Source organism: Malus sylvestris, chromosome 2, assembly GCF_916048215.2.
Source record: "Malus sylvestris chromosome 2, drMalSylv7.2, whole genome shotgun sequence".
Classification (NCBI taxonomy): domain Eukaryota; kingdom Viridiplantae; phylum Streptophyta; class Magnoliopsida; order Rosales; family Rosaceae; genus Malus; species Malus sylvestris.
Window position 1 is genome coordinate 25,580,985 of NC_062261.1, and position 12,892 is coordinate 25,593,876.

General features: G+C 35.6%; 1 protein-coding gene across 1 annotated transcript; it reads right to left on the reverse strand.

Annotated features, from left to right (window-relative positions):
- Window positions 1-3,303: 3,303 nt before the first annotated feature.
- Window positions 3,304-12,162, reverse strand: LOC126634336 (uncharacterized). The gene is made up of 6 exons (XM_050304855.1): window positions 11,959-12,162; window positions 10,856-10,916; window positions 10,183-10,386; window positions 7,748-7,818; window positions 3,966-4,105; window positions 3,304-3,707 (listed from the first exon to the last, which is right to left on the reverse strand). Exons 3-6 carry the CDS (start codon window positions 10,318-10,320, stop codon window positions 3,691-3,693), a joined length of 366 nt encoding a protein of 121 aa, XP_050160812.1. The 5' UTR covers window positions 10,321-10,386; window positions 10,856-10,916; window positions 11,959-12,162; the 3' UTR covers window positions 3,304-3,690.
- Window positions 12,163-12,892: the final 730 nt, after the last annotated feature.

Genomic DNA, 12,892 nt, shown 5'->3' on the forward strand with positions numbered 1-12,892 from the left:
TTTCTTGAAAACAATTTTCTTTAAGACTCAAAAACTTGTTTGGTATGCAATTTAAAATTTTTAAATCTTACAACTTAAACTGGACAAAGAATTCCAAAAAGAGTGGGTCAAGAGAGAAAGAGGAGAGAAGAGGAAAGAAAGTAAGAGATGAAAAGAAAGAAGTGAGAGGATCGGAGGAGATAGAGAGGAAGATGAGTGAGAGAAAGAACCGAGAGAATAAAGAAAGCAGATTGGATGAGAGACGAAAAGGGTAAAAAAAAAAAAAAACAGAGAAGGGGGAGAGAGAAAGAAGAAAAGAGAGAGATAGCTTTGGAGTGAGAAGGGAGGAGGGAGAGAAAAGAAACGAGTGAGTTTAAGTTTAAAAACTCTAAAAACTCACTTTTTATGTTTTTAGATAATAGACTATATTTTTGAGTTAGTCTTGAGTTCAGTTTTTGAAAATAGTCCTACCAAACAAGTTTTTAAGGCCTAAAACTTGAAAATTGTTTTTGAGTTTAAAAAGTTTGATTCAAGTAGAATATCAAACATGCTCTAACTTCTTTGTGGCTTTCTTGTTGAATTCGGAGACAGCTAACTATGCAACGTAGATCACCTTTGGATTTTTAGGATCTGCAGGTACCCACGAAGGACGCAAATCGATTGTTTCCGAAATTAAATCAAAGAGAGAGTAACGAAACACCAAAGTTAGATGGGGAGAGCACAAAGAGACTATTTAAAAGAAGCTAAAGGCTCTAGGGTTTGAACAAAAAAACTGACTCATATCTGGTTAAATATCAATAACGGGTAAGTAACTGAAGAATGCATTTATTGTATATTCCAAATTAAATGGTCTCATCCTTCAACGGTGATTTTATGTGGTCTCGCTCTCCTGTGATGACTTTGTGTGGCATCGCTCATCAGTGAAGATTGGTGCGTGTGCACTAGTATTGGTTTGTTGCGTCTATCGTTCTGGTGACAAATTTGTATTGGTGCACCTTGCTTGTGGTTGCTTGTGGTAGCCATGTAGATGTTTTTAATTAATCACTTGTTTGTGCAAATTCACTTCAGATCAATTATTGGTCATTGGAGCAATATACCCAATTGGCACCCTTGTATTTGTTTGTGATAATAAATGAAATACCGCTATCGTTTCTTGTCAAAAAAAAAAATCAGTGTATTAATTTCTTTTGAAATAAAATAATCCAAAAAGATTATGCTTTGTATTAATTTTTGAAACGAAAGAGAACTTATTTCATAACTCATATCATTAGACCGTCGGGTTTATACATTGAATAGTTATTTATTTTCTGAGGGGGATGAACATCTGGCGCTAGTATCCCCTAGCTGCCCAAAATCAAGAAAAGCTGACGCTAAATAATGTGGCATGGTTCGACATCAGAGATTCAAGAATTATGAATGCTTAATATTACGTGTGTTATGAATATAGGACAACCTAAATCCATCTTTTGATACCAAACTGACACATCCCAACCTGAATATCCAAGTGGACACCAAAATCGAGGCATGTTGGCCTATACGTGAAAGATGATGAATAGCCGTAACAAGCAAGTGATGCGTATGGTAGCACATGGTCATTTCGACTCCTAAAATAGTACAGGTCTAAAAGAGGACTAGTGAAAGCCCAAATGAAGAAAAGAAAATAAAGGCCCAAATAAAGGAAAGAAGACCAAGGCCCAAACGAAGGAAAGAATATCACAGGCCCAAAGGAGGAAAGTGCCCTATGTAATTAGAAAGGGTCCAATGCTTTGCTCAATGGGGGCCTTTCTAGTGCTAAGATAATTTGGCATTCATACAACATAATTTGATTTGCATCTACATGATTAATTAACAACGTTGAGTTGTTCTACCATTGACCTTGTTATCTTTTAATTTCTAATGTCTCTGGAACTAAGAAATTTTTTGTTATATATGTTCAGAAAAATAGACCTTTTATTTTTGGTATTTGTGTTTTAATGTCACTTACTTCATTAGGAAGTGATTTCCATTCTCTTCTGCACACTATTGTTTATTTCTGACATTTCACTTAAATTAATCAAAAGAGAATCAAAATACACGAACAAACAGAGGTGTGGAAAGTCGTTTCTCAAACCATTTTGGATATTCATGAATGCACGGGGTTCTTTATATATTGACAATAAAACTTAAAGTCTGTATTTATCTATTTCATGGATAGAATGACTTCATGATGAAAATTGTTAACACATCTGCACTGCCTCACAATTTTACATCATATAAGATATTTCTCAATGCTTTGCTTTTTCCATGGAGGAAGGTATTTCTTATTGTCCTAGTAATTATAGTTTAACATGTATGCAAATACTTTTAGTTTTATAATTTTTTATAATTTGGTTTTGCATATGTGTCAAACTGCAATTTGTTTGGAAGAGCAGGCAATGTCCTAACCAAATTTTTATGATCCAGCTCCATTGTTTCACTTTGTCAAGAACCTTGGGTCCAATGCCTTCTCTCTAGAAAGGGTCATTGTTTGGGTTAATATTTGAATATTGGATTTGAATGAAGGAGAGCCCAAAGATGCCAAATTAAAGGAAGACTTGCTCAAAGCCCAGCATCGAGCCTAGAAACAAACTGAAGCCTTCTTAGCCAAGACACAAGCCACGTGTCTGTAACTGAAGTGACAAGTGATGAAGACTAACCTACTATCAGCCAAAGAACACTTTTTAGTGGCATTGCTAGTAAAAAGTTGATGACTCACTACCCTCAAAGTGCTTTCAGGCAAGAGCAAAAGTTACAACAGTTGGGCCAGATAGTCTATAAAAGGGAAGAAAGGCTCCAGAGACAAGGACACTCAACTAATCAAACAAACAAACATACGAACTCTGCTCTCAAGCCAGATTTGCATCCAAAAGCTGAAATCAACTCAGATTTAATCCTTTTAGCAATAGTTTCTTTAGATAAACTATCTTTTGTCTAGTATAAAAGCTCTGCTATCTCCCTTAGTGGTGTAGTATCGATTCTCCTGTGTAAACTTATTTACCATCCATCCTTTTTTAGCATATAACCCTTATAAATTCAAAGATAAGTGATTGCAAGAGTTTTGCCTTGCCAGACAAGGTGAAATCTTGCCGAAGCTTTTTGTTTGTTTTCTAAATCAGTAGATCTATTGCTTAATGCATTCTCCAGCATGTATTCAAGTTATTTCCACCTGTTTCTCTATTTTGAGAGTCATTTGCATCTAGATATGTTTAGATTATTGGATATGTTTTCATTATGAGCAGTTTAGGACCAAACGAATGATTCAAGGGGCTCTGGACTCCCTCCGTTTAAACATACAAGATCATGAACTAAAAGTCCTTGTTTACAAGGCAAGAAAAAGAACTTAATGTGGACTTAAATCATCCATGACAATCCTTTGATAATAAGAAGTTGGAGTAACTTAGGGCACAAGTAATCAACTAAAAAACACACGTGTTCTATATCTACTATACTGAGATAGCAGTGGCACGCCTAAGCATTTAGTTAGTTTTGATTGCGAACCTCAAGGCCTACACCTAAGGCCCCACAAAGGTACCTTTCAGAACTAACTTTAAGCTCTTATTGTAGCACATCAGGCAAGTAAGAGCCCAACTACCAAGTACATACATCAAAGTGCCAATCCCTTAAGGAGCTGTGCAGAGGTCCAAGGAGCTTTCTCCAAGAGAAATCTTTGCCCGAACAACCATATTTCCATCCTCACAAGACATAGCAATCTGCACCAACATTAACACCAATCCAATTTTATAAACACAACTTAAGTAGAAAGTTGAGAACAAGATTGTTTTTCTGTTTTTGTTGATGCGTATAAATTCGTCAGCCACCTATACAAATTCCCTTTTTCGTTTTACCAATCGAGTGGCATAATAACTTGAAAAAATTGATCAAAAGAATGAACGTTGGTTTGATCTTGGTCCTTGTAAAAACCAGTCAAGATCAAAACCAAGAAAATAATTACAAGTATAGAAATGTACCTTGGACGCGGAAAGAGGATGCAATTTCTTCCATGCCACCCGTTTCTACAACTGAACAATTTTCTTTTACTAAATTTAATTGTCTCTCAAGTTTTCTTTTCCGCCGTTTCTCACCCCCTTTCGTTTTCCCCTTCCAACTACTAAAACATGAAAACTGACTCTCAAGTTCTAAACTGGTAGCCATGCTTAAAGGAAGAAACTGTGTATGAGTAATGTATGGCTTATTTCTTGTATTCGTGAAGAGTGTCGGGGAGGCATTTATAGAAAATAAGGCGATAAAACCGATGATGACACTACATTCGTTTATTTAGCAACAAACAAATCATTCACTTGTTTCACTTCAATATATAGAGACCAAAATAACGCATGTATTAACTTTCGTGTCATTTCACATGATTTAGTATTGCAGACTTACCTTCGGACATGCACTCTCGCGTGTATCAAGACGGTTATATAAATAGAATAAAAATAAAAATTGATAGAATTTTTAAAGATACATGCTAAGGAGATTATCTCAAAAGTGAGACTCTCAATAAACTTCCCGCAATCTCATGTGAGACTTTCCATAGACTCTCCATCACCTCATGCTTTTAGTAAAATGTTTTATAATGGTGGCATAGAAATTAACGTTAAATTGTGATATAACAAAAAATGGATGAAGCGTCCCATTTTGAGAAAGTCTCTCTAACATTTCTCTTTTTTAAATAAGGCGATAATACCAAAGATGACATAAAATTAGTTTATTTACCTACAAACAAATTGTTACGTGTTTCAATTGAAATTATAGAGCAGTCCATAATTCAAAAGCTAATTGAAACATCTTATAACGCATGCATGCATCAACTGTCATGCCATTTCACATAATTGGATATTCATCACTTGCCTTTGAACATGAACTTTTCAACCATAATAATGATAGGAGCATATTTATGCGACTTAATTGGCTAGTTCTCGTGCATTTACGTTGTGTTTTTTTAGTTATTTTAGTGTTTAAAGTCACTTTTGTGTGTTTTCAGATTCCAAAGCCGAAGTGTGCAAAATGATGTAATTTGGAGCCTTTTGGAGCACAAAGAATGGATGAATTGAAGACTTGAAGAAATTAGGATTCCTAATCGACGAAGGATTCCTAATCGACGAAGGATTCCTAATTGAAAATGGATTCCTAATCATATGAGGATTCCTAGAAGAATGAAGATTCCTAATCCAATAAGGATTCCTAATTGAAGTAGGAAAGTTAAGCCAAAGTTTCCTATTTTGGTTTAACCTTTCCTAAGTCTAAAAGCACTTATGTTCCAGCCACTTTGAGGACCTCATATGCACTTTAGGACATAAAACAAAGATTCCTTGCACCATTCAAGGTAGTGCCGCACCTCACATACCATTTCCTTCCCTTTCCTTGCCGTGAGTCCCCTTTCCCTTTCTTTTTAGGACACTATCCCTTTCCCAAACATCCAGCCACACCACCCTTGCCTTTCCTCTTCCTTGCCGTGCAAGGGAGAGGGTCCTTTCCTGTTTCTTTGCAATTAAAACACATTCCCCTTTGGTTTTAAACCCTAGCCGCACCTCCTAGCCTAATTCCCTTTAGTTTTCTGATTCTATTTCCTATTTAGATAAGTTTTAGACTTAATTTCTGATTACCTAAATAACCTAGGGTTTTAATTCCTAAATCCCTTTAAATAAACTTCATTGTGCAGCCACAAAAACATCCATACACTGCCCATTCACACTAGAAACCAATCTCCACCTTCAGCCGCAGCATTCTACCACCATTCACCCAAATTTCTGCCACAAATCACCCCTAGCCGCATCACCCATCAACCCTAAACACTTCCATACGTCCCCCCATCCATTCTACATCATTTAATAACCCAAAAACTTGCCCAAAGTCCTTGTGCCGCAGCAAAGGAGAGGAAGAAGAAGTACTTGAAGGTTCTAGCTGTTCAACATCGAATCGTTGGAATATTTAGGTGTTCTCTTTCTTATATTTACAATGTATAAATCTGTTTTCCTTTGTTTTGTGAACATGAGGAACTAAGCCTTTTTGGCTAAGGGGTTATTCAATACCATGATTATGCTTGCAAGATGAATTGATTACGTCTAATTGTTATTTCATGAATTGTGAAAGCAATTTGCTTAACCGTTTGATTGATGACTTATTTTTGTGTGTTAATTAAGGTGGCCAACTTAGTTTTCATGCAGGAATTTGAAGCTAAAACATAAGGAAGTTTCACCTAATAGTTACAACTTTATGTTTGCAAGTAGTGGAGGTCACTTATAAACGATCGTGTTAAATGAATTCTTGGCAAACGTTTCATGCTTTTCATAGTAACAATTGCCTCGTCAATGCTTATAGTTTTCATGAAGCTTAATGATCTTTGATTGTACCTTTATTGTGCTTTTCACGTAAGGGACTTTTAGAGAATGTTTTGAGTTGTTGCATGTGCATTCCCATCCAATTCACTAACTTTAGGAAAACTTGAAGGTTAAAAAAGTGCTATCACAGTTAACCTAGGGCGTTGAGATTCATAGTTTATTGAAAGAAGCAATTGGAAATCAAAGTTGAATGCAAGTATATCATGTGTGGAGAAGAACCCTCTAGTTAGTCTATCTCATCAAATCACCTAATTTTATCTAAGAATCTGTTTTCATTGTTCTTGTCTTAATTTAATTATTTTCGTCCAAAATCAACCCCACCTTATTTCTTTGAGTCATATTACTTAGAACTTGTCTTAGATATTGTTTTTAAGCATTTTAGGTCATTAGAAAACCAAAATTCGTCCAAGTTGTGTTAGAGTCCCAAAACTGCCCAGAAAGTGGTTTTTAGGCAGTTTTGAGTGTTTGTTTGTTGTTTTGAGTCTTTTGGTTTGTTTTAGTGTTTTAGAGTTTAGTTTTGCATTCTTTGAATCTAGTTTAGTGTTTTAAACCTTGTTTTATAGATTTGAGTCAGTTTAGAGTGTTTTAGCAATCTCTCCTAATCTCCGGTTTAAGAACGATCCCTACTTATCCATACTACAATTGTCAACAAGAGGGTTAATTTGTGTGTTTAGTTAATTTACGCATCAAATAAAAAGAATAAATTTTTAAATTTTGAGAAGTATTTATCACACCAAAGCCCACACAATTTCTCTCTTTATCATTGTATGGGTGCAGATAGCTTTCAAACATACCTATAAAATGATAATTCTAAGGAGATTTAAGTATTTCGAACTAAACACGAAGCATTCATTGATTTTGCATGAATGCACCAATAAAATAAGAAAAATAAAGGGTAACTGAAAATGCTATACGGTAACATATTTAGAGAATCTCTAGCGAGCTCCTTGAATGAATTCCTAGCTAAAAATAGAATTTTTACTTTGCTCTTAGGCTAGTTAGGTTAGTAACTGGAAGCTCCAAAATATGGGGAGGGAGAAAAGAGTTCTTAGCAAGTTAATATTTTTTTTAATAATATTGTAAGAGAACTATTATTAGCACTCCAAAAATCTTATTCTACATTCCTCACAAATGTATTTTTGTTTCCAATTATTAAAAGTTTGGAGTGCTAAATGAGATTTTTTATGACACATCCCGACCCGGATTGTCCACTAGGACTCCGAATCGAGTTGTGTTGGCTGACACCTGGAAGGTGACGAAACCATGAAGTGTAGTGATATGGAATATATGAATAAATTTAAAACTAAAAGTGCCTAAATATGAGAGTACGCTGTGAGCGGGAATGAACCCATTTCACACGTGACGTCAGAGCATAAGTAAAGTACAGTATAGTGGATTGAAAATCATACCGTCGAAGGTAATCTCCAATACCAAGATTTGCCACGAATCCTTGTCGATATGAAAACTCTGCTACTAGAACCTGAAGGGATAAAAACAAGAGTGAGTGGGCTTGAATATAAAGCTTTAATAAAGACATTCTAAACAATATAACCCCTCACTGTACTACCTGTATAGTTTCCAGGAAATCATATCACATATAAGTATGAAGTCAAATGTAAATCCACATTAAATCCAAGAATAATCCAAAATCACTACATATTGGCAACAACATAATAAAATCAGGTGCTCATCAATCTATGATAACCCACGAGTCGGAATTGCCTAATACAACCTGTACGACTCATAAATCAATCTATGATAACACATGAGTCGGAGTTGCTTAATGCAACCTGTACGACTCATAGGCAACTTGTACGACAGTGTCGAAGTTACCCATTGCAACTTGTACGACAATATCGGAGTTGCCTATCATTGAAACATGTATGACAGTGTCGGAGTTGCCTATAACACAAATATAATCATGCCATCACTCAATCATTTCAAATAACACCATAAACTCACCTGAACTTACCTGCGCGTCCCGCGTTCATATGGATATGCCATAATGCAATCTAAAGCTCAACCATATCATAGTATTTTAGATTATATAAATATATATATGTGTTGACCCTAGAAATTACAAAGTCTACGTGGCGCACAGGCCGAGTAATCTATAAACTAACTACGTCCTTCGGTGATTGTGGGGCGTGCCAACTCGTCAGCCGAGCTCGACCGAGAAGTAAATTTGTTGATATTGCTTTGGGTGCGCGGCTGACTTCTGCGTCTTGCGATTGCGGTCGAGAAAGGAACACGTCTCGGCCTCTTGGGCTCTCGAACCTGAAGACAAGGTTACTATTCTTACGAAGTTCAATATCAAATTCGGCTTTCAATGTGCCGAACGTAATAACGTGTAACACCTCACTTCGCCAAGAAGGCTGATGAGATGACCTCGACCAATAAGGGTTCAAAAACCCTTCTCGACCGAGACTTGGATAGGTAATCAACCGTTCTCGCCGCAGTGCTGTTGATGCCAACAGAAGATACTGCGAGACCGATTGATTCTACGGTGACAGAGCTATCTATGCCGACTTAAGATATCACCGGTTGCTTCCACAGTGCTGTTGATGCCAAGGGAAGATGTGTCAGCGAAAAGGAAAAAGAAAAATCACAAGTTGTGAGAATTTGCGCAGGGCAATTTTGTGTTGATTTGCAGGGGGCCTTTTACGTTCCACAGCGCCTTGTATTTATAGGACTAAAGTATTTGGCTTGCACGGTCAGATAATGTTGCAGAGTCTGACTGCAACTCTACCTCGCAGAATGAAATTTGATCCGTGGCATAAGCTGGCCGACCTTTAAAATATAAAAACTATCTAGGCTTATCCCATCATGACCAAAGACCTAGCTTACCTAGGTTTCTCTCTCCACCATCAAATCCTTGCTTTATCTCATTAAGAATCCCAATGCAACTAAAGCCTTTTGTTTTTTCATGACGGATGTCCAAGTGCAACCATACATGCAAATTAAATTATAATTTAATTGCAATATCATCTAATCACTTGAGATACCATCTTCCATCAAATACCACTTTGTATCAGGAGTCCTATTGATGCATGACTCACGTGGCCACAGCAATATCACAAAAGAAACATATTCTCCAGTATCCTATTTTGCATGCCTACCCGATGTGCTTCGAGATAACTGTATAAATAATTTTAAATTATCATCTAAGAGATAAATATATGATTAAAAAAAATCATAATGTTATCCTTTAAATAATAATTAAAAAATTATCTTAGTAAATCCAACAGTTTAGAATTCGCCCATTCAAAGATATTGGCCGATTCTGTAATTTTGGGTCCAAACACCTACATTTTTGGAACCATCAATAATGTATGAAATTTTTTACAAAAATCATAGTTTCATATCAATAAGAAGAAAACACATATAACTAGAAATAGATGAATTTTAATATGGTCAAAACTCAAAAGCACTAACAGGATCTCATATCAGGGTATTAATCATACTAGTTGTACAAAGACCACTAAGCACGCGCTAGAAAGACAAGATGAGATGAAAACCCAAAGGAACTAAACAGAATAACATATTACAAATTTTGTCACTGATGCAGGAAAACATATTACATTCATAAGTCAGAGTTGATCAGATCATGCACCGCTACAAATTTTGTCACTGATGCAGGAAAACATATTACAAATTTTGTCACTGATGCAGGAAAACATACCACATTTGATTGTTTGTTAAAATTAGTGCCAACCAACAATATTAAAGTAGCTCTAAATTAACAAACACAGTAAATCTGTAATATAATCTAGCACTAGCAGTGATAAATAATCCAACTGTGTACCAGCAAAATAGAACTGAAACAAGCCCGAACCCAAATTACCTTTGCATACAGATCAATATATTTACGGAACTCAGGATCCTCCACTAAAGCTGCATAGGTCGGAAGTTTCAGCAACCCCCAGTGTATCACCCCCATATAGTGCAAGGAGGGACAGAATTTCCAATGTATCACCCCCATATAGTGCAAAAATATCCTTGTCAGACGGCCCCATTCTATAGAACTTTTCCCTAAAATGTGGTGCACCTATTATAGAAAAATAGAACACACCGATAAGAAATTAAACTTCTATTAATGAACAACAAAACATTTCATCTCCCAAGCAATTTAATTGAAAATGATACACAAGCATGCATGAATTAAGAAAGCTAGGATACACAAGCACATATAAACTAATAGAGACATTATTAGAGAACTTCTAATCTAGTCTAATAAAAACACTTCTAAATATCTAATACCGAAACGCATAACATTTATGAATTCTAATCCAACTAAAAGCTAGCATATGAGAACTATTAAAATAGGGTAAAATAAAACTTGAAGAAGATATATTAAGTATTCGAATAAACCTCGTTTAGCACCTAGAAGTTGTCATTCTTTAGGAGAAATTTTAGAATTCTAAGAAAAAGTACAAAAAACAGATGAAAACTTGAAAATAGTGATATGGAAACTAACTATGTGTTCTTGAAATAAGTGATCAGTGGCCACAACATACCTTCCAGCCTGGAGATAAATCAATGGCAGGGCAATGAACTCAACTGCAGCACACCAGCAAGCTGAAAATACAAGTAACCATGCCCCTTAATATTAAAGAATCCACACTATCTTCCACGTATTTTAGGAAAGTATGCGACAGTCTTTGTACAAGCTCTTCATTTGGAAATAATTTGATGAGCTAAATTCATATAATAGGCTGAGTAAATTATTCAGAACTATAATCACTTGGTATAGGTCTGCATATGTAATCCTTGGATGCTTAGACATAAGAGTCATGACTCTCAAAGTCATTACCAAGATATGTATTAAGCACCTTGTTCTGATCTCTGTTGTGAATCCAAAGTATATGAACTACAACACTGATCCTACCCTAACAAAAACTTCCACAGCTTACATCTGATTCAAAATCTTAATTTCCAACCTCAAAAAAAATCCCAAGCATGGTGTTGAATCTATTGGAAACAAAACTTCATAATGTCCTGGCAACAAACATTGCTAAAACTCCTATAATCACGAACAATGCGGATTTATTCCAAATGAAAAAGTGTGGGAAATTGTACCCTACAAAGAGTCAAAGACTCATTAAATTTACCAAACTCATACTCCCTGTAGTTTTACAAGTTTTCAAACTAATTCAACACAACAAAGTCCCATTAGCTACGCAAAAGCTTAACAATTTTCGAAACTAATCCAAAACTAAACAATCCCATTAGCTACACCAAAAGTGGTTTTGTGTTTGTACTAAAACTTAAAACCCAGTTGTAAAAATCACAACTCTGAATTTAACTAAAAAATATATTTTAGCAGAATCTACTGAGTTCCAGATCAAATTCCGTTACCACCCATACTGAAACGAAAAATAATTCCTTGTATATCTCATAACTCACTTGAAAGCAAACGACAACAAAAATTGGAAATAAGAAAAGAAGGGATCTCAAGTACATAATCTTTCCAGGTAAACATATTAACAACAATTAGAAAAATCAATCCAATATTAATAAAAACAATTGTCTTCCAGATTTGAGAGGAACCCTAGAAATCACTTAGCAAAGGTTAATGAATAAGAAAAGAGAGAAGATGGAGATGATTGTAGTGGCTTACAAGAACTCCGATTGTGCTCCAGAATCTTTAATTAAGCTCTAGAATCTCCGATTGAATCTCTAATTGGATGGATTAGGGTGAGAGGAGCTCCATACTTTTAGTCGAATAGGTAAAAGAAACGGTTGAGGGAGAGAAAAACATTTTTCTTTTTCGGATACGAGGGGAAAGGCAATGTGCGCTTGGCTATTTCCTTTAATTGCGACGTTACTAATGCCAAGGTCGCAATCATTTTCGCTCCACCATCTAGCGCGCATGTTTTGTGTTATTTGCGAGGGCCGTGCTATCTGACAAAAAACTAGTCACAAAAGGCCTTTTTCTTGGGAAAGGGATTCAGTCTGAGTATATAATCTGAGTTCTTAAAATTTGATCTAACAGTTAAAAAAAGGAATTCCATTAAAAGTTATAATAACTTTAGCCGTTGAATCAAATTTCAAAGGCTCGAATTGTGTGGTTAGTAGGCTCATATGAAAGGGATCCGGTTTTCTTGTAGTGATACTATATCATTGGACTAATACTATTTATGTAATTATATTAATAAGGTTTGATAGGTTAGCCAATGCTTAAGCCTAAACCTATCATGATATTGCAAAATTTATACAGAATCAAACCAAATTACTATAAGAAATAACTTGAAATAGCTTGAGCTAGGTATCGGGCTTGAAGTTTTTATGCTTGCTAGAACTCAACTCGTGTAAAAACCTAGCCAAACCTAGCTCGAGCTTGAAAAAATTAAACTAGTCAAACTTCAGCACAACAATATTTAGTTTGGTTCAACTCGTTTACAGCTAGTGGGAACAAAAAATAATCCCAAAAATCGTGGAGGTGACATGTGGATTTTTGGACAAGAATGACGAGATTACCCTCAAGCACACCGAAATTCCCACGCGCATGCAAATGACAATAACGGCTCAATCAAGGAAAAGTCAAAGGTGAT

What these genes read in the sequence shown, in the direction of transcription:
- LOC126634336 (XM_050304855.1), bottom strand. Translation starts at nt 10,320, where the DNA reads ATGGGGGTGATACATTGGAAATTCTGTCCCTCCTTGCACTATATGGGG. An exon ending in ATATTGATCTGTATGCAAAG is followed by an intron (nt 7,819 to 10,182) that starts GTAATTTGGGTT and finishes TTATCCCTTCAG; the next exon opens with GTTCTAGTAGCAGAGTTTTC. An exon ending in ATTGGAGATTACCTTCGACG is followed by an intron (nt 4,106 to 7,747) that starts GTATGATTTTCA and finishes TTCATGTTTTAG; the next exon opens with TAGTTGGAAGGGGAAAACGA.